This window comes from Arabidopsis lyrata, assembly GCF_000004255.2.
Source record: "Arabidopsis lyrata subsp. lyrata unplaced genomic scaffold ARALYscaffold_4, whole genome shotgun sequence".
NCBI lineage: Eukaryota > Viridiplantae > Streptophyta > Magnoliopsida > Brassicales > Brassicaceae > Arabidopsis > Arabidopsis lyrata.
This window is the reverse complement of record NW_003302552.1, coordinates 7,139,132-7,163,289: the sequence shown is the minus strand read 5'-3', so window position 1 is coordinate 7,163,289 and position 24,158 is coordinate 7,139,132. Positions and strand designations below refer to the sequence as shown.

Sequence of the window (24,158 nt, the reverse complement as noted above, 5' to 3'; positions counted from 1 at the left end):
TCCGAGTCGTCATCTTGGTGACTTGTGGGTCACCATCCTTCTCTTGGGTTGTATCTTTTGGGTCACCATCCTTCTCTTGGGTTGTCTCTTTTGGGTCACCATCCTTCTCTAGATTCTTCTCTTCTTGATCCTGCAATTGAACAAAGTTATACCAGTATTACAAATCATACCTTTCTCTTATCTACTTTCTGCGCCTCCCTGAATGCTTCCAACGATTTAACTCTTTCATCCAACGAGTTAACTGTATCATCCAACCGTGAAATCATTACTAGGATTTCATTCAGCTGATCTGTCATCCCAACTTTCATGTCTTGAATCATCTCCACCACAGCATCAAAACTCGGGAGTTCTTGTCCATCTACTGCGGGAATATCCTCACCACCTGCAATCTCTGGTCCTGCGATGATTCCTCGGGCATGTAGATCCTGTTGGTACAGCTATTCAAACCTGATTAGACGGCCCTCTTTATGACGCTTCAACCAACTTTCCACCACCGGATCAGCCATGTCAACGTCGTCTTCTTCTTCCGTGATTGCTCTCATAAGTGCGTGCTCTTCAATTCTAGGTGAGACGATACAATCAATGACCTGTAAACATAAACAAATATGGATTATTATAATTAAATAGTATAGCAAACATTTCATAAAACAGAATATATAGGACAACTAACCTGAGTTGTACCTAATTCATGATTAATAGTATCAAGAGCAATGCCTTCCAAATGGTTTTTCTTGAACTTCACCTTGCACATCCTAGGACATCCTTCATATGCTCCTGCAATGTCCTCAATGAATTTTTCCCTCAACAGTGGGATTGTCTCGAATGCAAGAAGTTACAGAATAAAAAAAAACATATATTTAGATTCAACAGTATTACTAGTATTACTAGTTTTCTAATATGCAGTATTACCAGTACTACCAGTATTCCTATAATAAACAGTATTCCTAATAAATAGTATTCCCAGTATTACCAGCATTCTAGACAATCACCAATTACTATAACTTGTAACTAACCTCTATCGGAAGACAGAAACCCGGATCAGCCATATGTACTTCTCGTTGTTGGTGACAACACCATTAAAATGATCCATCGTGTGTGAGATGGTTTGTAACATGTAATCGAAAGAATACCTCCCCCATTAAAAATTCTTTCAAAACGCAAGATCATTTACAGCCTTAAGACACAATTCATCCACTTTAGGTGCCTTTTCCCCGGTCTTGATAGGCGTTACAATAATGCTGGTTAGGAAATAGAGGACCATCATCCTCAACCTATCTTTAGATCTTTCACCCTTCGGTACCATTTTTAAGAGCTTCTCTCTCACGTCTTCGCGTTTCACAACAGCATTCTTGAAATGCTTCGTCTAGAACACCGTACTTCCCACATTTTTATACCCAAGTGCATAGTTCTTGCAATTGAAGCCCGATATCAATGCATGTTCCGATATACCATATCGGATTGGAACGCCATTGACGATGAACCACACTTCTTTCTTCCTTTCAATGCGCGCCGTGTGAAGAAGGAGCATCCACATTCCCATAACTCGGTGGTTTGGATCTCTTGGCATGTGGAAGACGTGTTAGAAACTCTGATGATTCTCAAAAAATGCCCTCTCAGACTTGCTCATCGGAGGCTCCAACGTATCGAATGTAGTCAACACTTCGTGAATATAGCACCGAGTTGATAGCTTTATTTTCTTCACATATTCCGAAGGCGAGAAATACATACTCAGCGGTGGTATTGCTTCTGTTTCCTCGTCGATCTCCTGCAACAGAACAGATATTCATTCATATATCATTATTCTGCGAATAGTATTACCAGTATTACCCTAAAAATATACACATACTTGTACCCCAGTAATACTAGTTGTTTCACCAGGAATTCAAACACATAGTTATACCCAAATAATACCAGTATTACCCAGAAATCAAACATATAGTAATGCCCTAGTATTACCAGTTATACCCAAAATTCAAACACATAGTATTCCCAGTTCTACCAGTTATACCAATAAACAATAGTTTTACCTTGTTCTACCAGTAGTACCCAAATATACACATAGTATTACCCTGTTCTACCAGTTTCACACCATTCAAATACTTACCATAGCATTTTCCGCCTAATTTTCTGGCGCATTTTCCACTGCAATATCATCCTCCTTACTCTCATCGGAGGAGGACTTTTCGCCCAAGGATCTACTACCCTCATCGGAGGAGGACTCCTCTCCTTCCTCATTCCCTTCCTCATTCCCTTCTTCTTTCTCTTCTTCTGCGTTCTCTTCTTCTTCGTTCTCTTCTTCGCCACTCTCTTCTTCCTCATTCTTCTCAGAATCTTCTTCCTCATTCTTGTTAAAATCTTCTAAAACGGGACTTAAGCTCTGGACTTGGAGATCTCCCGTGACTTGTTGTTCTTCAACTCCTTCTCCCTCAATTGGATTATTCTCCACCATTGTCACATAAAGCTTTTGCAAGAGATTAGAGGAGGACAAAACAAACTCATATAACTGCAGAGTTCCTTAGCTTTTCTACAGTAGATAGCATATTCAACTTATTGGCTTTTGCGCAGAAACCACATATAGCAAATTCTAACAATCATATTCTAAAATGTTTTAAACTTTTCGCTTAAGCAAGAAACTCCAAAGAAACAAAACCTGGCCGGCTGCAGATGTGTGGTTTGTGTTTAGTATGGCATTGAATTCAGCGTGACAAACATATCTATAAAATGAAGAGTCATAAACATGAGAGCTTAGCAATGAGCCTAAACGGATGAGAACCGTAACATGTCACCGTATTAAAGATCCCCAAAGAAAGTGTGCACAATACTCATCAAAACAAGAAGTTAAAAGGTTCAGCCGTAGTTTGCATCACTAAGATTAGTACTTATGGATACTTGGTCTCTAATGGGTCCCCAGTTCTTGATTTCTGCAAAATCGGTGGGAGCAAATTAAGAGAAAATGATTCAAAATAAATCTAGGGGAGAAAGTTGCTTGCCTTATCTCTAGAGATTCATTTCTTTATTAATAACCCCTTGTAGTAGTGACTACAATGAACATACTTTTAATGGGTTTTCGTAGACAACTTGTGTAGACATTATTGGATATCAGATGAACGTAATACCTTGGCCCAAGGAAGTTTGTCATCAGAGCAGCCTCTTGGAAAACCATTATAGCCAATCCCTAAATGAAAGATGAAATTTTTTGAGTCGTTGTTTAAATGTACCAGCTAAGTGAGAACATGAAATAAACTATACAACCACACTTGATATTGTTCAAAACAGATCAAAAGACAAGTGTGATCATATTATCTTACCCAGAATGACACCATTTTGGCTCACCAAACACGCACCAACCTACAGAACCATAACATTTGAGCAGCTTCCACGGAAGAACATAAAGATAGAAAACTATATCATCAACAAAATTACCTGCCTGTTAGGATCCTTGATCGTTCTGCAGAAAGGAAAGCAATCGCCATGAAATAATCATCCCATGATAAGTACCTTCACAACAATTCAAACCAAATTCCAACATTATAAATCAAAGCAGATCAAACAGAGAAATGGGAGTGGCTTCTTAAACAGTAACAACTATCACATTCAAACAAGAATCTACCAAAGAGTAAAATTTTTTAGCAATTCAATAAGATTAGAAATATAGCAAACGAACATAAATCTCGCAAATTAGATCAGATCTATCCACAAAAGTGTTGCCACATAACTCTAAGATTTATAAATCTAAGTTAACACAACTTCACAATTTTGGTCTCACGAAGATTAGATGCAAAATCGGATCATAAAATCTAAGAGAAAACGTGAGAAATAGAGATCAGAGAGAGTTAATCTTGTATTAAACCAATCAAAAATTTCAAAGTCAGAAACAATGAACCTGCAAACAAGACAAGCTGCTTTAAGCTTATGAAGTTTGGTTTTGTGAGTTTTTGTCGTCTTCACCTCAGCAAAAAGATCAAACCTGCAAACTAATAGCTGAAGCTAAGAACCCTTATTTGAAGATTATCTTCTGAATGTATGTATCGATTTCTATTGCAGAAAACAAAAAACAAAACCAGATTTCAAACGAATTTAAGAGCCATAACATGAAGATTGTAAAGGAGATTGATTCTCTTTCTTATATTCGTGTTAGGTCCTCAAAGATTTCTCTAGGGCTTCGATTCTTGCTACAATGAGAGTTAATGGAAAGTAATTAGAGACATCGAATTATGACAATGAGAATGACGATTAGATCTAGAGTTCATTACTCCAGATCTAGAGTTGATTACCTGTCGTGGGTTTCTTTTTCGATATTGCAGGTGGAATAGAGCTACGGAGACGACACCAACTCAGCGACGACGACGCAGACGACACCAACTAAAGAGTTGATTTCCTTTTCGAAACCAGAGATAAATCGAGGCGTCGAAGGTTGATAAATGACTTGAAATCGAGTGAATCGAAGCGACGAAGGTTGAGGAATGACCGGAATTGGGTTTACTGGTGACCGGAAACCGAATTCGTGGTGTCAGCGAAGGTTTAGATTTTCAAAAAAAAATGACCTAAGTGTTTGCTTTTGTGAGAGTCGCGGAAAAACAAAGTTTTGGCCAAGTGTTTTGCCTCTAAAATGATTTTCTCTGCTACAGTAGTAATTTTTGGGTTCCCGCTTAATGAAATTCTTTCCCAGCACTAACTTAATGCTACAATATAGTTGCCATCCGATATTGTCACTTTTAGTAGCAGTTAGTGAATTAGTGCTACAATGATATGCTACCAATGACCAAATTTCTTGTAGTGTGATTTCGCAATCGAGATCGCAATCTCTCAATTACCGTTTCTGGGAAGATCTCGGAGATTTGAAGAGGAGAAGAAGTTGCAAGAGATAACGGTTAGGGTTTGAATTGGGGGAATTGGGGAGATATGAGTTTGAGTTTTCGATTTAAAAAAAAAAAACTAAAACGCAGAGAATCGAGAGAAGAGATTTCGGGTTATGGGTGGGTCGAGTCTGGTTCGGGTCTGGTTCGAATAGATCCAGGTTTTGGTTGTAATATTTAGATTTCGGTTGGGGTATACTGGTAAAACCAACACTTTTCGAATTAAAATTAAATCAATAATAATTTCTGTTTATAAGGGGGAGATATGAGGTTATTGTTTCGCAAAAGGGGACTCCTCAAATGATTTCTCGATTTGCCGTTGCTTTGACTTCGGAACGCTGAAACAAAATAGTAAAGCATTAGCAACGACATTGGCTGGTGATAACAGAGAAGAAGAGGAATTAAACTGAAATCAAGCCGAAAAGAACACGTTAGAGGATATAATTGCTCAAATTAGGTTTTGCGCAGTTGATCTTTGTCGACAAAAGTGTCATCTGGTGGTGGTGCCGCCATTAGAGATCGGAAACTAAGGATTCAGATCTGAGAGAGGAGAGATAGAGATGCGCTTGTGGTGGTGATACCATTAAAGATCGGGGACGATGAAGGATTTAGATATGAGAGAGAGCGAGAGAGCTTTTTTTCTATGGAGAGATCTATTCATTTTTTTTTTCCTAAGTATTGGCGTCCTTAATAAAAATGTGGCTCTAAATATATAAATAATATTTAGATACAAGACGGAGAGTGACTATGTAAATAATCGTAATGTTTCATTTATTACATAACTAGTATTTTGGCCCCTGCATGCAGAGCCATAATTTATTTTAAAATTAAAATTGTAATAAAAATTGGTATTTATTTGTTGTTTTGTTTATTTTTTTTTTGTCATCCGAAATTAATTAGAGCTCAAAAGAGCCATTTATGGGGAATGTTGTTTACAAATGTGATATGAAGCGGTTCTGTACGAATTTTTCGTGCCAGATGATCCGCTTTTACATTAGCATTACGAGAAATTAAAGATAAAGAGAAGGATGAGAATTCTTCCTTGTCGCTCTGAAATTCCTCCAAGTACACTGAAAATGCCGGCCATTCGGTTGGAGAAGAGACCATCTTCACCAGATCAGAACAGTCTGTAAGGAACTCTACCTCTTGATTATCTGCACCAATCATACACTTCATCGTCCAGAGAAGGGCCTCGAACTCGGTATGTAATGGAGATAAACTTCGACGGAGATTTGCAGCTCCCATGGTTGGCGGCTCTCCGTTTGAAGATGTACAGAACCATCCTATACCGGAGCTCTCCGTTTGAAGATGAAGATGTTACTTACTATGGTTTCACATTAATATTAATTATGATTAAATAGTAAAAAGATAAGTTATCATCTAAAAGTAATACAAACGTAAGAACATTTTTCTTTTTTCGTCTTTGTTTAAGAGCATCTATGTTGATATTTTATAGCTTTAAGTTAAAAACGAAAGAAAAAAAAACAGTATATACTAACACCACATACATAATATTTTCGTTCATTTGAGACTTGTTACATTTCATTTCTTTTTTTGAAATTAAGACTTGTTACTTTACGGCTCTTCTTTGGGTTTTCATTTATCTTGCTCTCCCATAGGTTTTTTATATTGAATAAATACGGATGATTCCAAATAGAAAAGTTAATTTAGCAACAAAATTTATTAATAAACAATTCTCATAGTCAAGAATTCTTAAACAATTAATAAACAATTCGTAGATGTGGTGTTACTACTAACTTTACATAAAAAGGTATGTAGTATATTCACACACACTCCCTAATCATCTAAAGGTGATAATCATAAACAATTTAGTATTATGTTTCCAACTAATCATCAACAGGTAATAAATGTTTAAAACAAAAAAAAAAAAAAAAACGTAATAAATATTGAGTTCTTTTATGCCACCTTCTTAGTATACAGATTTGTAGCATTAACAGTTAAGCAGCACGTGAAATCAAGCTTTACGTTGCAAACAACCACATTTGTACCTACAATCAAATTGACAACGGTTTTGAGTATTTGTTTTCTTTCCAACATCATATGTTTTATAGAGTCAAAGTGTGTTTTTAGAGTATTTTAGTCTTTTATCGAGTCTCTAAAGGTTTTAGGTTGCCAGACGTTTGGTCTCAGATGGAATACTTCCTACCGTTTGATCTTTCTGAATTTTTGCCACAAGCTAGATGAAGATGTTAGCTTTAGTTTCCAAGTGGTTTGAAAGCAATCTAACGGTGCATTCAAGATTTATACCCACATTAGTGAAGACATGTCATTCTGGCGAACGTTTGAAGCAGGTGCAGAGTTTGACACCAGAAGCTTCGAGATCGATCGATCCCAGGAGGGGATCCATCGATCCAGCCTTGATGACCAATACCATCATTCCAGGAGCTTGTAGATCGATCGATCCACCCATGGGATCGATCGATCCGAGCCTCGACATCCCGAAACGGTTTTCCTTAACCAGGTTTTGTCTTTCTTTTTCCTACTTGGGTATAAAAACTACAGAGACCTAATTTTTCTTTTCATGTTCTTTTCTCTGTAACTTTTGAAACTTCTCTTTTTAAGCTTTTTGGGGATTCTAGAAATTCATCATCTTTGACACTTTGGAGAAGATTTCTAAACCCTTTTTCTTTATTTATCAATTCAATCAGTTTTCTTCTACATCTTTTTGTGTTGTTCTTTTCAATATGTGTGAGTAGTCTCTTAATTGGGTTTTACGGTTCTTAGTAGAAAGTCAAGGGATTAGTGAATAGATTGTCATAGGGAATTCTCTATAATTAGATTCTTCGATTTACATGTTCTTAATGCTAGAATATGATTGATCACCCTGTTTTAGATTCTAGGTTTTTCTATGCATCAAAAGTGTTCGATAGAATGCCTGAATGAATGTAAATTGAGCAATGTGTTTCTAACCAACGAAAGTTGACGTTAGAACGCATTGTGAACGAAATGAACCAACTTAATTGAGTACAACTTAATTTGATTAGGAAACTACAAACGAAAGTTTAGTAATTGAGTAGTCGAACTTAGTGGCTAATGTCTTGAAAGAGAGTTAGTTTAGAATTGTGTTCATAGTTGAGAATGGTTCTTCATTTATGAATTCTTCGTTTCGTTTATCCCGCTAGTCGTTGTCTTTTGAAATACCCTATTGTCCAATGTCTTTAATTCATAAGTTTAATCTCCTATTTTAATTGCATTTTTATTTACAATTTTGAAAACCCAAACAAAACAACTTCTCGCTTTAGCTAATAACGAGTCTCGGAAATCTTTAGTGTACCATTGGTTCTTGTGGATCGACCCCGTATATACTACCTTGCAGTTAAGTGTATCGGGTAATTACTCGAGCAATCAACAACCATCAAAATTACAAATCAAAAGTAATATCAGATTCGATGGTGATTTGAAGAAGGTGTGGATGAACAAAAATCACCTTATGAGTGGAGAAAGAAGACGATGAAAGCGGTAGAAGGTTAACAAACGATGAGAAACTGAGGATGAAACATGATATTTTGACTGATCAGGTTTGACGGTTGAGCAAGAAGGACAGTTCCGATATCTAATTGAAAACTCTCATGTTTGTAAAAGTAACTCCAATTTTATGCAGATTCAAAGTTGGTTTGGCGAAACTGAGTGAAGGAACAATTGTGATAAAGAATTGGGAATATATGGTGATTTGGAGAAGATCGGTTGATAAAGGGTATGAAAGTGAGAAGTTTATTTGAGGATCGTGCAAAACAAAGAACTCAAGATCGTGGTTTTTTTTGTGGAAAAGGTGTCGATAAAAAATATTTAAATGGAATATAAAAGAAAAAAAATTGTGTAGAAATTGTGAATGGTCGTAAACTAAGGGTTGAAAAAGGAGAGAGGAGCTGTTGCTGAAAAAGTGCTAAGTTTTTTATTTTTTGTCAAAAAATTATCTGTTGAATAATAACAGTAGAATTGGTTTACGAAAGTGAAAGAGCAAAATTTGAGACTTAAGCACACGTGACAGAAGGAGAGACTTACAGTTTTTGAAAAGTGACTGTTGATTTAGTATAATTAGATTCCAATATATTAATTTTGTACTTATGTTCAAGTGGTTTACGTGTGCAATGTCGAGTGCCAAAATAATATGATAAGAGCTGGCGTGATACAATCATAATTTTCGTTATCATATTCGCTAGATAAGAAGTTTTTCAAGGTATTATATCATTTATGATATGATAATGGGAAGCTTGGATCATGGATCTAAGAAGAAGCTTGTACCTAAGGCCATACTCGACCAACTGATCGAGTACATGATCAAGCAGGGGAACAAGGACATGCTCGGCCAACCAATCAAGCACATGGTCGAGCAAGAGCAAAAGGACAAACTTGACCGGATAACGAACTACTCGATCGAGTACAAGGCTAAGCAGCATGAAGATGGAGAGCTTGGAGCTAAAGAGAATGAAGAATTGCATGTTCTTAGTGGACGAACGACAAGATCAAATATGAAGCTGCTAAATTAAGCTACCATAACACTTCTTGACACGATCCTCCCGAGGACTCGGCACTCTAAAGTTGAGCAAGAGATAAAGGTGGCTGTGAAGCCGTGATGATGGATAGATGATCTCGAGTTAGAGACGACACACGACTCAAAGACGAGAGAATGGATCGATGGATATCACAGAAGCTTGCGGAAGAGCTTCACGATACCGAAACTTAGATCCTTTGGATATGCGCACCAAAAGATACTAAGGGTTTTGCTGGATATACACACCAACAAGATGATCTTCTTAGAAAAGGTTTTTGATAAAAAGAAAGATAAATTCTCATAAGAGATTACAAGAGAATATATAGAGAAGGAGAAGAGAAGAAAATGTAGAAAACGAGACAAGTCTTGGAACATGCTCCAAGGCTGCCTAGAAAACACGAGAGAAATTAAAATAGAGTTTGAATTTGGAAAATAACCCTTCAACTTCAAAGGCCACGAAATTGTCTCATTATTTAGTGGGTTTGGGTCTTGAATCATCAAAATGGATTATATGAAGTGAAAACATAAGCCTCATTAAAAAACCTCTATTTGGAAAACCCAGTGGGACAAAACCAAAGGTAGGGAAAAAGAGCACTCATGAATCACTTATCCACTTTGATGAGGTCCTTGAGCATGGATCAAAACCAAAGAGGTAGTGACTTGGCTCAAGTCATTTGGTCGGTCCCAAATGTGGTTAAGCATCCCTCCAATGGCTTGGTTGAATAGCTTAACTCTAGAACGAGTCATTGGACCAGTTGGTGCGATCAAAGCTTCCTTGGCTACAAGCTCCTCCTCAGCTATAAGCTTAGCTCCTTTAGCTCCTTCCTCGGCTACAAGCTCACGTTCAAGCTCCGGTTCATGCTCCACATCCTTAGTGTTGTCCATGATCATATCATCCCCTCCCTCTTGAAAAGGATTTGACCTCAAATCCGTTTGATCTGCAATATACGGCACCAAGTCAGAAACATTAAAGCTAGGACTCACATTACACTTACCTTGCAGCTCAAGTTCATAAGCATTGTCGATTGTTCTTCTTGTTAGGTTGGATGGAGAATCGATCCTTGGCATTAAAACAACTCCAATTCCCGTCCTCTCAAAGAGATTGGACAAGAGAACTTCTAAGTCTGGTGGCTCCTCTTTTGTACCTGAAATATTGTCAACAGCTTTTGCAAAGAGCAAGTGTGTTATCACAGTCATGGAGTCACTATAACCAAGTAAACATGTCTCAACTTTTATCAATGCATTATACTTGAAATGTTCATGTTTTACTTGCGTTCTAAGACATGAGTTTGGTTCCAAATATTCTTTAAATAAATCTAACTCTTTCTCGATGTTTCCTAGATTTGATAAACTCATAATAACAGTTCTTGTAATATGAGAAACCAAGCGAGTGAAAGAGTTACTTACCTGAATAAGGTTCGCAGTGTGTTTGGTGCTTGGTATCATCACGATTAATGAAAGTGGTGTTGGATCCGGGGGTTCTTCTTGGATCAAGGCATTGTTGGTGACCAACTCCTCCTCACTAGAGGTATCTAAAAACTCTCCTGGTCGCCATTGATAGGTATGGAATGAATCCAATGAAGAAAGATCCATTTTAGGCTCCTCGTGAAACATGTGAAGTAAAATGACCAAAATCTCGTGAGGTGTAGGACTTGAACGTCCTAGATAATCTCCTGGTCTCCAAATGTGGCTTTGAGAATCATCATGGATGGATGGTAGTCCTATAGGCTTATCCTCCGAGAACATGTCCTCATAATCCTGCAAAAGAGACATTATCTCACTCGGCAGCACCGGTGTAGGGTTAGTCAAGCTCATGAGAGCTTTCTTATAATTAAGCAATAATAATTGGTGTTTTGATAACACAGCTTTCTTAACCTTACTAGCCCTCACAAACAAATTTGATTGCTTGCCTATGCATTCTTCTGTGTACTTTGGCCGAAATTGATCTTGACAATCTTCACGAAGATCTCTTGATTGATTCCACTGATGAGTGCTTATCTCTCGATCATTAGTCTTCTTGGTTGGCCTCAAAATTGTGCAATATGAACCAAGAGAAAGCAAATTAGCTTTCATTCGTTTTTGGGAGTTTAGATAGTTACCTCGGGTTTTAATTCGTGGTGTAGCATCTGGTGGTTTCTCCTTGATTACACTATTGTATTCAGCTTTAGATAATTGATTGTGGACCAGAACTGCTTCAGCTTGAGTTAATTCTCCAATTCCACTCATGGCTCCTTGTTTGGGTTTCTTGCAGATGGATTGAGGCTGCTGCAAATCCGGCGGCTTTTCTTTGATTGCCAATATGTTTAGTGCACCTTCAGCTTTCCTCACGTTGTCATGTATATGGAGTGGAACCTTGAATGTTCCTTTTCTTGATGTTACTTCTCCTAAGTGGTTAGCTCTTGTTCCCTTTTTAGCACTCATGGAATAGAACAAATGCATTATACTAGAAAAAGAGAATTCAAAAACACAATCCTTCAAGATTGGTTTGCAAAGCTCATTGAACGGATTTGATTCATGTAACTCATATAAAGTTTTAACCAATGCATTTTCGGTTTTAGTTCTAAACAGCTCTAATGCGTTGCTACACAAAGAAACTCTCAAAGAAGAGTTAAATTCACGAAACTCATCAAACATAAAACTTTTTGGCTTAAAGAGCTTTTCAAGTGTTGGTGTTTCAAAAGTTGAAATCAATTTGTCAAAAACAGATTTTGAAACACGAAATTCTTTCACTTTTTCCAAACCAAATCGTTTTTCATCTTGAGCAAAAATCAAAACAAACAAATTAGGCGTTTTGTTAACTAAATCAATTTCCTTACAGTGCTTTTGATGGCGCTCATTTGACTCAAGGGTTGGTTCAATAACAAAGATAGTTTGCTGCTCCAAATTAGTAACAATCGGTGGCAAACTCCTTTGAACTTCTTTCTGAGATTTTTCTTCAAGAACCTGTGAAAAACAAAATGTACTACTCGGTTGCACCGGTTTGGAAAGGATCAGTTTATCACAAGCTTGATCATTTTCAAGTACAAAATCAGGTTTCTCAAAAAGATCACACATATCTTTCACAAATTCAGAAGGAAGAGGAAGCTTAGCTTTTTCTGAATTAGAAGGAAGACCTCTCTTAGCTTTCTTGGGTTTGTTGTAAGCGTTGAGAATCTTCAGAAGTTCATCCTCGAACTGTTCTTTTGCTAAGACTAGACTTTCCTTTTGGCTTTTCTTCACGGCCTTAACTTCTTTCACATCATTATGTTGCGGTATAGCTTTCTCAACACGTCTTTGATCACCACGATTGTAGTAGTAACTATTTGCTTGATCTTTGGTGGATCTGCTTCTCCAATTAGGTTTCTCCTGGGGTCTCCTTGGTTTTGCCTCTTTTTGATATGTGACCTTCTCATGCTGCTCTTGGCTTCTCCTTGGAGATCTTAAATTCTGATGAAACTCTTGGCGAAAAGCTTCCAATTCGGTGTTCATCATTTTCTTCATAGCTTTAATCAAAAGTTTGTTGTTCCGATTGTGGCTATTCTCTTCCTCATCGGATTCAGCCATTCTTTCTGCAAGAGAAACAATAAAACAACACCAGTAACTAGTCCTTTTGAAACAAACACGAAATGACTCTTCAAATGCCACAAAATTCTCCTAGAACCCTAATCACGACAGTTTCACTTGTTCGGTGACTAAAAATTATCAAATCGCGCAGAAAAATTCCAGAAACAATTTTAACAAATACTAGACTCGATTTCGAACCCGTGAAAGTTGATTTCGCGATTTTAGCACATACCAATTATTTATGAAAACTAAAACAAGATGACAGACGGAATAAGAAGATGAACAGACAAGATAGAATACTCAACTTTCAGAGTGTGCTCTGATACCACTTGACACGATCCTCCCGAGGACTCGGCACTCTAAAGTTGAGCAAGAGATAAAGGTGGCTGTGAAGCCGTGATGATGGATAGATGATCTCGAGTTAGAGACGACACACGACTCAAAGACGAGAGAATGGATGGATGGATATCACAGAAGCTTGCGGAAGAGCTTCACGATACCGAAACTTAGATCCTTTGGATATGCGCACCAAAAGATACTAAGGGTTTTGCTGGATATACACACCAACAAGATGATCTTCTTAGAAAAGGTTTTTGATAAAAAGAAAGATAAATTCTCATAAGAGATTACAAGAGAATATATAGAGAAGGAGAAGAGAAGAAAATGTAGAAAACAAGACAAGTCTTGGAACATGCTCCAAGGCTGCCTAGAAAACACGAGAGAAATTAAAATAGAGTTTGAATTTGAAAAATAACCCTTCAACTTCAAAGGCCACGAAATTGTCTCATTATTTAGTGGGTTTGGGTCTTGAATCATCAAAATGGATTATATGAAGTGAAAACATAAGCCTCATTAGAAAACCTCCCTTTGGAAAACCCAGTGGGACAAAACCAAAGGTAGGGAAAAAGAGCACTCATGAATCACTTATCCACTTTGATGAGGTCCTTGAGCATGGATCAAAACCAAAGAGGTAGTGACTTGGCTCAAGTCATTTGGTCGGTCCCAAATGTGGTTAAGCATCCCTCCAATGGCTTGGTTGAATAGCTTAACTCTAGAACGAGTCATTGGACCAGTTGGTGCGATCAAAGCTTCCTTGGCTACAAGCTCCTCCTCAGCTACAAGCTTAGCTCCTTTAGCTCCTTCCTCGGCTACAAGCTCACGTTCAAGCTCCGGTTCATGCTCCACATCCTTAGTGTTGTCCATGATCATATCACTTCTACAACCTATTAAGGGCAGTCTTAAACAGGAAGCTTGTCGAACCACATTGGTTGTGACTTAAGCCGGTTAAGCGACAACAATGGAGGTGTGTGGCTTGCACTCTTTTTCTCTCCTCTTGGTTTTGTCCCATTAGGTTTTCCAAGAGAGGTTTTAAACGAGGCAAGCTCACACACTATTAACTACAGCCCATTGTTGTCTCAAGGCCCATTACCAAAGGAGAAGCCCATTTCGTTTTTAATTCAGTCTTTGTGTGTTTAATTTTGTTTTCTTTCCCTAGGATAAGTCTTCATCTCCCTAGACCTCTTCTACTTCTTTATAATCTCTTCTTCTCCTTTGTAAACGATTATCAATTTTTTTCTTATCAAAATCTCTTTCTGATTCTGTTTGATCACGAGAGTGGTGTGTCATATCCTTTCTCAACTTGTGAATGCTCTTGGTGTGTCATATCCAAGCAGGAACAAGCCCAGAAGTTCAAAGGAATCTCGCAGCTTTTGGAAGTTCTACTCGATCCCTTATCTACTCACTTGCTCGATCACATCATACCATCACCACCAGTCACCTACTCGATCGTTTCTTCACCAAATGTTCATCATTCATCATCATTCATCTTATTCGATCAACACTCATCATCTCTTCACCTAATCGACCCCATTTTCATCTACTACTCGATCACATTCACTCACTCACTCGATCTCACTTTCACCAAATCCACTCGATCACACCCACACCATCCCATACTCGATCGCATTTGTTCACCGATTCACCATTCTACTCGATCTCCTCATCATACTCGACCATACATCACTTCTACTCGATCCACCACCAGTTTACTTGTTCTCATACCCCTCATCACCACCAAATATACTCGATCACATCGTCATCAAACAGTCCATCCGCAAACTGTTTCATGTTAGTCATACACTACAAGAAAACATGCCTTTTGCGACCCCCAATCGAGTCCTTAAACGGTCGCTAATTGCTGTTTTGCGACTTCTTTGCGACTGCACACGTTGGTCGCTAAAAAACGGTCGCTAATTACAATGGTCGCACTGTCGTCGCAAATTTGTGACGCTGTTAAGACTGCTTGTGATGGTCGCAGATTAGCGACGCGGTAGAGACGGACTGTATAGGTCGTAAATTTACGACGTATTAGCTACACCTATTTGTTAGCGACTAATTAGTGACTAACATATCAGTCGTATTATTGAGACTAATTTGGGTTTTGAGATGGATTTAACACTATTCTGTAGTCACAAATAAGCAACATTTCCGCGACGATTACAGTTTTTTAGTAGACATTTTAGTCCCTAATCTACTACCATAAATTGCTTCAAAAAAAAAATAGAAATCGAAAACCAAAAAACAAATCTGCGATCATTTAAATTTGTTTCAAAGCCCTAATGTTGGTAACATAGCCTTACATATATAACCTTAAACATTCAAAAGGATCCTCAATGTTCATAACAGAATGAAAAAAAGATGAAGAAACTGTTGGTGTGGCTGCGACAGTTCCTTGTGGTGCAGTGGCTGGATTGGTTTCTCCTATGGTTTCTTCTACGTTGTTTTGTGCAGTGGTTGTGGCTGTTGCATTGGCAGTGGCTGTTGCATTGGCGGTTGCATTGGCGGTGCCTAGGATATAGTAGCCACTGTAGAGGGAACACTGGTTTTAACAAGGTTCATAATCATGTGATCACATAAGCTTAATTACATTTGGTTATACTCAGTTGGAAGCAAAAGAGGAAAAACTAGTGTTTACCTTGAGGCGTGATTCTTCAAGTTGCTTGTTCCTGAAATCGCATAACCTTTATTAGGACAATGGAAAGAAAGGAATGAGGGAAGTGTGATATTACTAATTTACCTTTCTCTCTCTCATAGTTATCCAATCTAATAGAAGTGATAGAAACAAGAAAACCAAACTCGCCACCCCAACAAAACCTTGCAGCTCCCATACCAGTTATGCCTTTGTTCTTAAAGGCCTCCACTATTATTGGCTTTGACTCCTTAAAACACGTAATAAAATATAACAATCCACATGAAACCAGAACTTCTAAATTACCTGAGTCACCAACAACCAATACTCGAACTTGGCAACATAATGAAGCTAAGATCTGCTCCTTATTTTTCCTTCCACGTTCTCTTCAAATTCAAAACTTCATTATTGCTTAAGAAACATCAACATATTAGGTAACGAATAAGAAAACCAACACTGTTTTCAATCAACTTCCATACTCCCAATTAGAATCCAAAACGAGAAGAAACAGCTTCCATAAACACTCATAGCAACCTCTGATTCCTCATAATGAAAGAATTTTACGATCTCACTAAGACTAATCAAAAATTCTGGAATCTTATTCTTCACCTTCTATGGAATCAATACCTACGGTTTCTCAAATCAATTGAAAGAAGCAGCAGATCTACGGCTAAAACCTAGGATTTCAGATCAATTACCAACAGAATCAAACTTCTTTAGAAATGATTCTTCTCAACAAGACCAAACCTTTCTTTATAGTTTGAAAACGCCCAACACTTCTTTAGAAAGAGCTTCAGACTAAGATGAGAGACTCCACTCACTGTTCAAATCCGAGAACACATAGCTTGAAATCTAAATCACGCGAGCTCACCACACAAAGGTGTCATTCGACGAGGAGAAGCGGCGACGAGGAGAAGCGGCGACGACATCGACGGCTAGGGTTTTGAGATGAGAGGAGAAGGTATTAAAGCGAAGAGAGGACAGAGAGAGAAGGTATTAAAGCAAAGAGAGGAATCGAAGAAGAAACAAAGAGGAAGAGAAAATCGAAGAAGAAACGAAGAAGAAGAGGAATCAAAGATCTACTACCAAATTAATGAAGAAACGAAGAGGAATTGAAGAGAAGAATCGAGGAGGAAAACGAATCAAAAAGAGGAATTGAAGAGAGAAATCGAAGAAGAAACGAAGAGAGGAATCGAAGACTAAAGACTAAAGTGTTTCAGATTCGAGAAATGTGACTTTTCGTTGGTAGTAATAAAAGAATAGGAGTCTCAAACTCGTTCCAACTTGGTCGCAACCAAAAAAACACGAGGGATAATAGCCCGCCTAATCGAAAACCCTAAATTTTGGTAAAAGTCGGAAAACGGTCCCAAATCGGTCGCAAACGGGTTGTACAAGTTGTCGCAAAAGTCGTCGCAAGTTAGTCACAAACAAGAACAAGAACAAATATTGTGGCAGAACGGTCGCAAAATACGTAACAAAGTTGTCACTAAAGAGTAGCACATTAGTTGTAAAATTAGACAGTGGCAAAGTAATCGCAAAGAGATACGCTTTTGCGACGTTCGTGTATGAGTCACAAATCAACATTTAAGATTTTTGAACTTTAAGATCTAAATACATTGATATAAGGATTATGTAACACTCCATAGTCCATTTGTGAAGTAAATCATTCATTTTAAGAGGCAAAACAATGATTTGGTAAGTTTATTTTCAAACATACTTAGATTAAGATTAAAACTATATGTAACATCTTCCACATGATAGGTTTTTACAAAGATTAAGTTGTAAACATGTAAAATTAAAACATTAACAAGTAATCTTTCAATGTATTAGTTCAAATCAATGCAAAATATAGTTACTTAACATATTAAACATTCTATTTTATACAATTTCAATTTTAAAACAGAACGAGTCTCTAAAGAGTACCAGAACGGTCGCAAAATACGTAACAAAGTCGTCACAAACGAGTAGCACATTAGTTGTAACATTAGACAGTGGCAAAGTAATCGCAAAGAGATACGCTTTTGCGACGTTCGCGTATGAGTCACAAATCAATATTTATGATTTGTGAACTTTAAGATTTAAATACATTGGTATAAGGATTATGTTACACTCCATAGTCCATTTGTGAAGTATATCATTCATTTTAAGAGACAAAACAATGATTTGGTAAGTTTATTTTCAAACTTACTTAGATTAAGATTAAAACTATATGAAACATCTTCCACAAGATAGGTTTTTACAAAGATTTAGTTATAAACATGTTAAAATTCAAACATTAACAACTAATCTTTCAATGTATTAGTTAAAATCAATGCAAAATATGGTTACTTAACATATTAAACATTCGATTTGATCTAGTAACAATTTTTAAATCAGGACGAGTCTCCAAAGAGAGGCAAATTAGTTGTAAATTTACGACTCTTTTGTGACGATTAAGAAGTTTCACGAAACTTTTTTTTGGATTTCGACAGGGTTGCATAAGTATCGTAAAAGGGTCGCTTATTTATGACCATTCTCTGACTAATCGTTGGCGTCGTAAATTGGCGACAAATATGCGTCTACTTTTAACGTAGTCGTTAAAGAGTCACTATCTGGTAACAATATCGTCGCAAATATTTGCGACCAACAAAAGAGTCACAAAAAGTAGTCGCAAAAGGCTTGTTTTCCTGTAGTGATACTCATCATGCAATCAACCACACGAAATGCATCAAGGGACTAAGATCTTACTAAGATTATATTCGTTTATATTATAATATTGTATTATATATATATATATTACTAAGATTATATATATATTAAAAAAACTTTTTTAGGAACCATTACTATTAGTATATCAGGTTCGTGTACTAAATTTATGTTCAATCATAATTGTGCTAAAGTATCGTTAATGTAGAGTTTTTCACCGATCATTAAGTAACCCAAAGTTAATCTCTAATATCAAAGATTATTCTCTTGGTTTTATGGAATTTTCAATAAGAACTTTTGGTTTCTGTGTTTTCTTACTTATCGTTGCATTGATTTTTTAATATAATGATGGATGTTGATTAAGTAAATTGTTTCTGTTATTCCAATGTTATCTACAAAATCTCTCAAAGAATCTAATAATTTAAACAATATAACATGTGAGTATTTTTATTTTAATATTAATATTCAACTTGGTAGATTTAACCAAAATGTTGATATTTTGCCGAAGAACCGAGAAAAGTCTTTATCCCGCGCATGGTGCAGGTCAACACCTAGTACCCAAAAACTGTTCACTCGCACCTACAAAAAATGATTAAATGGAGTTTTTTGGGATTTTTTTTTTTTTTTGAATAGAATGTAAAATTTATTCGGAAAAAAAATGTTTTACATCGAGTGCAGCGTTTATGTTGAAAAGGTTATAATACAATGCTTATATAAAACAAAGCCAAAAGAGATGAGATCGATCTTATCGTGATGCAAACCAGAGTGCCATACACCCATCATACCGATGATCACTTTGCTCGCGAATGGAGGATAATCTGTTACGGATTTGTTTTTCTAGCCCTCTGACCAGATGTGTTGATGCTGTTGGGATTTCGCCATGACGTCTACTATTCCGTTCTTTCCAAAGTGAGTGAACCGTGAGTTGAAATGCATACCTTGTCAAGAAGAGACATTCCGTTCCCAAGGATTTATCTGTGAGTAGCTTGAGAACAGTATCCCAGCTTGTTGAAAATTTCCGAGAAAGAAGCTTACGAACCAGTCCCGACCACACCTCTTTCGAGTATCGACATGTAAAAAACAAATGGCTGCAGGTCTCTAAGGGCTCCCGACAGAATACGCAAAATGAGTCTACTCCTACCCTCCAATTTAGCATTCTATCACCTGTTTTTTGGGATTTCCCCTGTTTTATTTCCTCGTCACGTTTGTTCTTTTGATAAAAGGAGGACTCGCTTACAATGAAAAAAAAGGACCATTTACATCACAATATACTTGTTCAAATGGAGTTCTTTCTGGAAGAAAAGCTCCAATAGATGACACAGACAAAGAGAATTAGGTGTTTGAATTGAAACTGAAGTCAATTATGTGACTTTTTCTTTGACAAAAACATAAAAAAACGGGGGAAAGAAAGCTTCATCTTTTTCTTTCGAGACTTGGTCTGTGGAGACAGATTGGTTTCAGAGTTATCTTCTGTTCCATATGACTCACTTGGGCTGGAGGTATAAACAGCAGCCTCAGGTGATTGCTCCATCTTTCCTCCTTCAAAGCTTTCTTTTTGGGTTTTCTCAGTGTTGACTCCATCACCAGCCTTTCTCTTTTGTTCATGATCTGCCCTCCATTTCCTCAGCTCCTGTTCCACCCCCAACTTCCCTTCTTTCGCCTTCTCAGCCTTTTCAGTTGCTTCTTTTAATGCCTTCTTTCTCGCATCCATGTCTCTGTTTACTTCTTCCAACTTCTCCAAGCTTCTCATTTCTGTTTCTTTAGCTTCCTCGATCCTTGAAACCGCCGCTGCTACTCTGGCGTTCGCCAGTTCTTCTGCCTCGTGGGCACGTTTGCTGAGCTCATAGTACTCTTCTAGTGAAAGTGTAACGCTTCGTGGAGATTCGGTGTCATTAGCTTTCAATGTTGATTCACTCTCCTCCAAAGCCTTGATGGCAGCTAAGGCCAGCCTCTCTGAAGCTTTAGCTGCTTCGATTTCCTTCTGCGCAGCAAATAGCCTGCTCTCCATTGTACTGGCTCCAGCCTTTGCTTGCTCTGCTTCTTCTTTCGCCTTTCGAAGCTCTTCACGAGCAACTTCAGCAAGCGACTTTGCTTCATCAGCCTCTTCTGCTGCTTGCTGAAGTTGCTTGGGTAGCTCCACCATTTTCTCTCTCGCGTCTTTCTCCTTTGACTGAACCGAAGCTATTTCTGACCTCGTTCTGTCAATTTCAGCCTCTATAGAAGCAACTGCTATAGAGGCCATTCCTTCTCTTTGTTTGATTGAGGCAAGAGTAGACTTTTCTTTCTCGAGTTCCAGTTGCAAGGAAGAGGAGGCTAGTTTCAAAGAATTCACTTCAGCAGCTGCTTTCTCGATATTGACATTGACCTCTTCAAGTTCCTTCTTTGCAGAGGCAACAGCTGCATGTAAATCTGGATGGCTCATGTTTTCTGTCGAAGGATCACTGTTTGTGTTTGAGTCACACGCTTCCTGTTTTAGCTTGGATTCCATATAAGCTACCAATTCCGCCTTCAAATCAAGAAGCAGTGCTGAGGCAGTGTCAAGCTTCGATTTTAGATCTTTCGAAGAATGTATCTGTTGGTTCAGTTTTTGGAGTTCCTCTTCCGCTTGCTTCAGTTCCTTCTCCCAGCGGTGAGTATCCTGGTCTCTGGCCATGGCTGCTCCAATCCTCTGTTCTTCCGCCTCTAAATGAGAAGCATGTGCTGATTCCAGTGACTCCTTTGTAGCTATCAGCTCTATGGTAAGTTCTTCAACTGTCTTCTCAACTTCTTTTGATGCCAAGGTTGCTTCCTCGACTTTCTTTACGGCCACATCTTTTTCTTGCAGCAGCGCATCATATTCCTTATGCAGAGTTTCTAGCTCCTCCTTGACAGAACACAACTCTATAATTGCTGTTGTATGCCTCGCCTTGGCCACCTCAAGTTGCGCTTTAGCTGCAACACTGACATCTTCAGCTATTCCTTGCTCCATCTCTTCAACCCTTAGCTTAGCAAGCTCCGAATCCTGCTTCGCCTGTTGTTCTTCTGTTTGCGCCTTCTCCAAATTAAGCTTCAACTGTTCTATGAGTCTCTTTGTGCTTTCTAGCTCCTTAAGCACTTGCAGTTTTGCAGCCTCAGCGGTTTCCGAATGTGTTTTGTACTCAGGAATCTCCTCATGGATCTTTTTAAGCTCTTCTTCTATAAGCTTGCGTCTCTGCCATAACGTACACGAAAAAATGAACAAGAAAGACAACAAAAACGAGAAATAATACCAATGTATCCGTTAGTAGTATACCTCTACCGCTTGCATTCGGTGAGATTTCCAGTCTGTAATTCCTCCAAATTTTGAGACAGCTTCTTTAACCGATTCAAATGGCGCTGCAGTGTCGATTAAACCTCGATGTGAGTCCACATTTTTCGGTGTTCCGGTGCTCACCGGTGATCCTGAAAATCTAGGAGACAAGTGTGGTCTAGGAGATGATACCGTTCTAGGTGAACCACCATTTCTTGCTGTACCCACCGCAGCCTCGGTAATCCTCACACGAGGTAAACCAGTCTCACCTTGCTCCATCACTTCTTCTACGATTGTTGTACTCGTACTATCTTGTCCAGTGAACCCCGCAACAGTTGCAGCAACAGGAGCAGTAACTGATTTTTCAGAATTAGAGAAACTGGATGGCGAAAACGTGTCATCGACATAAATTTTCGTATTGCCGGTAGTGTCATCAGTTTGAGATTGTTGAGTCTCTTCAGTATCAGTTTGAGATTGTGGAATATTATCAACCTTTGTTACATTTTGTGTGTAAGATTCTCGAATGGCCGATTCGATCAACTCAGGATTTACTGTTTCAACGTTGTCACTAACAACATCAGATGCTTCAACAGTTTTTAAGTCCTCCATTCGCCTGTTACCTGAAATTACTACAAAAACAAAAATATTGAAATTGTAGACAATTGAGAAAAATTGAATATAAAACATCATTGTTGATCAAATTCTAGTTTCAGTGAAACATACTCAAATCAAATAAATATGGAATTCAAGAATCAAACATATTATAATCTTTGTTGATCATCGGCTTTTCATCTTTTATGTAAACAAATCAGAAACGTGAGTTAATAATCAATTCCAGGATTTAAGATAAATACGAACAATGATTTTTTTCTAGAAATTCAAATAATAAACAAGAATTCTGAATTTATCAGCTGGAGAAAAAAATTATAAATATGAAAAAGACAAAGTTGGATTAAGCCGACAAAAAGCTGTATCAAGAAGAATCAAGAAAGAGCCGAGAAGTCTTCTTACCGGAGGATGATGATCGGAGGTAGTAGAAGAAGTTAATTTATTATTTCAGACAGAAATTAGAAAGAGATAATTGCGGTCGCGGAGACAAATCATGAAGCTAGCTCTCATCCTCATCTTCTTTATCCATCTGTCATTCTCTCTCTCTTTTCATTATTTTCGGTTTGTTTGGGTTCTTTTTTATTTTTATTTTACTTATTTTGTTATTTAGATTAGTTTTTTATAAAGAAAATTAGGTGCTTCCTTTATGGCCTCTCGGTGTCCATTGGTCCAGGTCCACTCCACGTATAAAAGTTGTTAAACCAAACTGCTTGACCCATACAACAACAAAAACTGAATTCGTTTTATTTTTAGATGAACAAGGCTGGCAAAGTGGAGAGGGTCGTATCAAGTTTTGAGTTACATTACCCGACCCGGATTTGATAGAAAACAAGTTTGTATAGAAAACAAGTTTGTATCAAATTTTATAATTCGTTTAAATTTCATTTTTTTTTAATTAAAAGAATTTTAAACAAATATTCAGACTAACAACATTAAACCCAAAAGAATATGTGTCTTTTTACATCAATGGCCAAACCCGCTAAATGAAAGAATTGACTTGGAAATACATGTGGAGAATCAATTTTTGGTCATCTCAAACAACAGTAGCCTATCACAACTTAGTTGAGTTTTTTTAATTACAACAGATGATGTTACTAATTATATAATTTTAAGTAATTTTATTTTTTCGTCAAACATACCATATTTAGATTAATATTTAACAAAGTACATTTTTCTCACATTTTATCAGTGATATTAACCAAGGTGGGGCTAAAAAACCAAAGAACACATCAAAAGAGGAAGCAAATTTTGCAATTGCATTTGCATATTTGTTTCTTTCTCTTCCTCTAAATTTAGAGGATCAGTTTTAAGTGTGTTGTTGGTCCCAATATTGGATTTGTGAAGTTCTTTAAACTTTCAAAATATTGGTTTTTTCACTGCCATCAACAATGTTAAGTAACTTTATAAACACTTAAACGATGATAAATGATTGCATTTCCGATGAAGGCCGGTCTTGGACACACACTACAAGAAATATCTACATTATTAACACGAGAGAAGAGCTATAATATGTCATTGATAGTGTTTTCATAAATGCTATTTTAGGCCCCTGTTATGGTAGACCCCCACATACGATAACGTTTTTTTGGCATGTTATTAAATGTCTATATATTTAAGCGCTAATCGAATGCTATAATATATTTTACTGTAACACACGTTTAGTGTTGTTTTATAAAATGTTGTAACATTATTGTTCCGCTATATAAATTTAATTTG

The 24,158-nt window shown here is 37.4% G+C and overlaps 2 protein-coding genes, 1 long non-coding RNA gene and 1 pseudogene across 4 annotated transcripts; all 4 read right to left on the bottom strand.

Moving 5' to 3' along the window:
• Positions 1 to 2,877: 2,877 nt before the first annotated feature.
• On the bottom strand, positions 2,878 to 5,520 carry LOC110228893. Its single transcript, XR_002332375.1, has 6 exons — positions 4,275 to 5,520; positions 3,884 to 4,172; positions 3,424 to 3,498; positions 3,309 to 3,348; positions 3,117 to 3,175; positions 2,878 to 2,921 (listed from the first exon to the last, which is right to left on the bottom strand). It is a non-coding gene; the product is annotated as an uncharacterized LOC110228893 (long non-coding RNA).
• A 1,253-nt stretch (positions 5,521 to 6,773) lies between these two features.
• Positions 6,774 to 13,109, bottom strand: LOC110229246 (annotated as a pseudogene).
• Positions 13,110 to 15,547: 2,438 nt separating this feature from the next.
• On the bottom strand, positions 15,548 to 16,877 carry LOC110229245. The gene is made up of 4 exons (XM_021028990.1): positions 16,187 to 16,877; positions 15,989 to 16,106; positions 15,887 to 15,917; positions 15,548 to 15,776 (listed from the first exon to the last, which is right to left on the bottom strand). The coding sequence occupies exons 2-4, from the start codon at positions 16,077 to 16,079 to the stop codon at positions 15,548 to 15,550; spliced, it is 351 nt and encodes a 116-aa protein (XP_020884649.1). The 5' UTR covers positions 16,080 to 16,106; positions 16,187 to 16,877.
• A 2,921-nt stretch (positions 16,878 to 19,798) lies between these two features.
• On the bottom strand, positions 19,799 to 23,019 carry LOC9315044 (protein WEAK CHLOROPLAST MOVEMENT UNDER BLUE LIGHT 1). 2 transcript variants are annotated; one of them, XM_021027903.1, is made up of 3 exons: positions 22,845 to 23,019; positions 21,837 to 22,462; positions 19,799 to 21,755 (listed from the first exon to the last, which is right to left on the bottom strand). In XM_021027903.1, exons 2-3 carry the CDS (start codon positions 22,440 to 22,442, stop codon positions 19,923 to 19,925), a joined length of 2,439 nt encoding a protein of 812 aa, XP_020883562.1. In that variant the 5' UTR covers positions 22,443 to 22,462; positions 22,845 to 23,019; the 3' UTR covers positions 19,799 to 19,922. The 2 variants fall into 2 exon arrangements, with proteins under 2 accessions (XP_020883562.1, XP_020883563.1); XM_021027904.1 differs by having other exon boundaries at positions 21,837 to 22,453.
• Between the last annotated feature and the right edge of the window lie 1,139 nt (positions 23,020 to 24,158).

What these genes read in the sequence shown, in the direction of transcription:
- LOC110229245 (XM_021028990.1), bottom strand. Translation starts at nt 16,079, where the DNA reads ATGGGAGCTGCAAGGTTTTGTTGGGGTGGCGAGTTTGGTTTTCTTGTT. An exon ending in TAACTATGAGAGAGAGAAAG is followed by an intron (nt 15,918 to 15,988) that starts GTAAATTAGTAA and finishes ATGCGATTTCAG; the next exon opens with GAACAAGCAACTTGAAGAAT. An exon ending in TTGAAGAATCACGCCTCAAG is followed by an intron (nt 15,777 to 15,886) that starts GTAAACACTAGT and finishes TTCCCTCTACAG; the next exon opens with TGGCTACTATATCCTAGGCA.
- LOC9315044 (XM_021027903.1), bottom strand. Translation starts at nt 22,442, where the DNA reads ATGGAGGACTTAAAAACTGTTGAAGCATCTGATGTTGTTAGTGACAAC. An exon ending in ACCGAATGCAAGCGGTAGAG is followed by an intron (nt 21,756 to 21,836) that starts GTATACTACTAA and finishes ACGTTATGGCAG; the next exon opens with AGACGCAAGCTTATAGAAGA.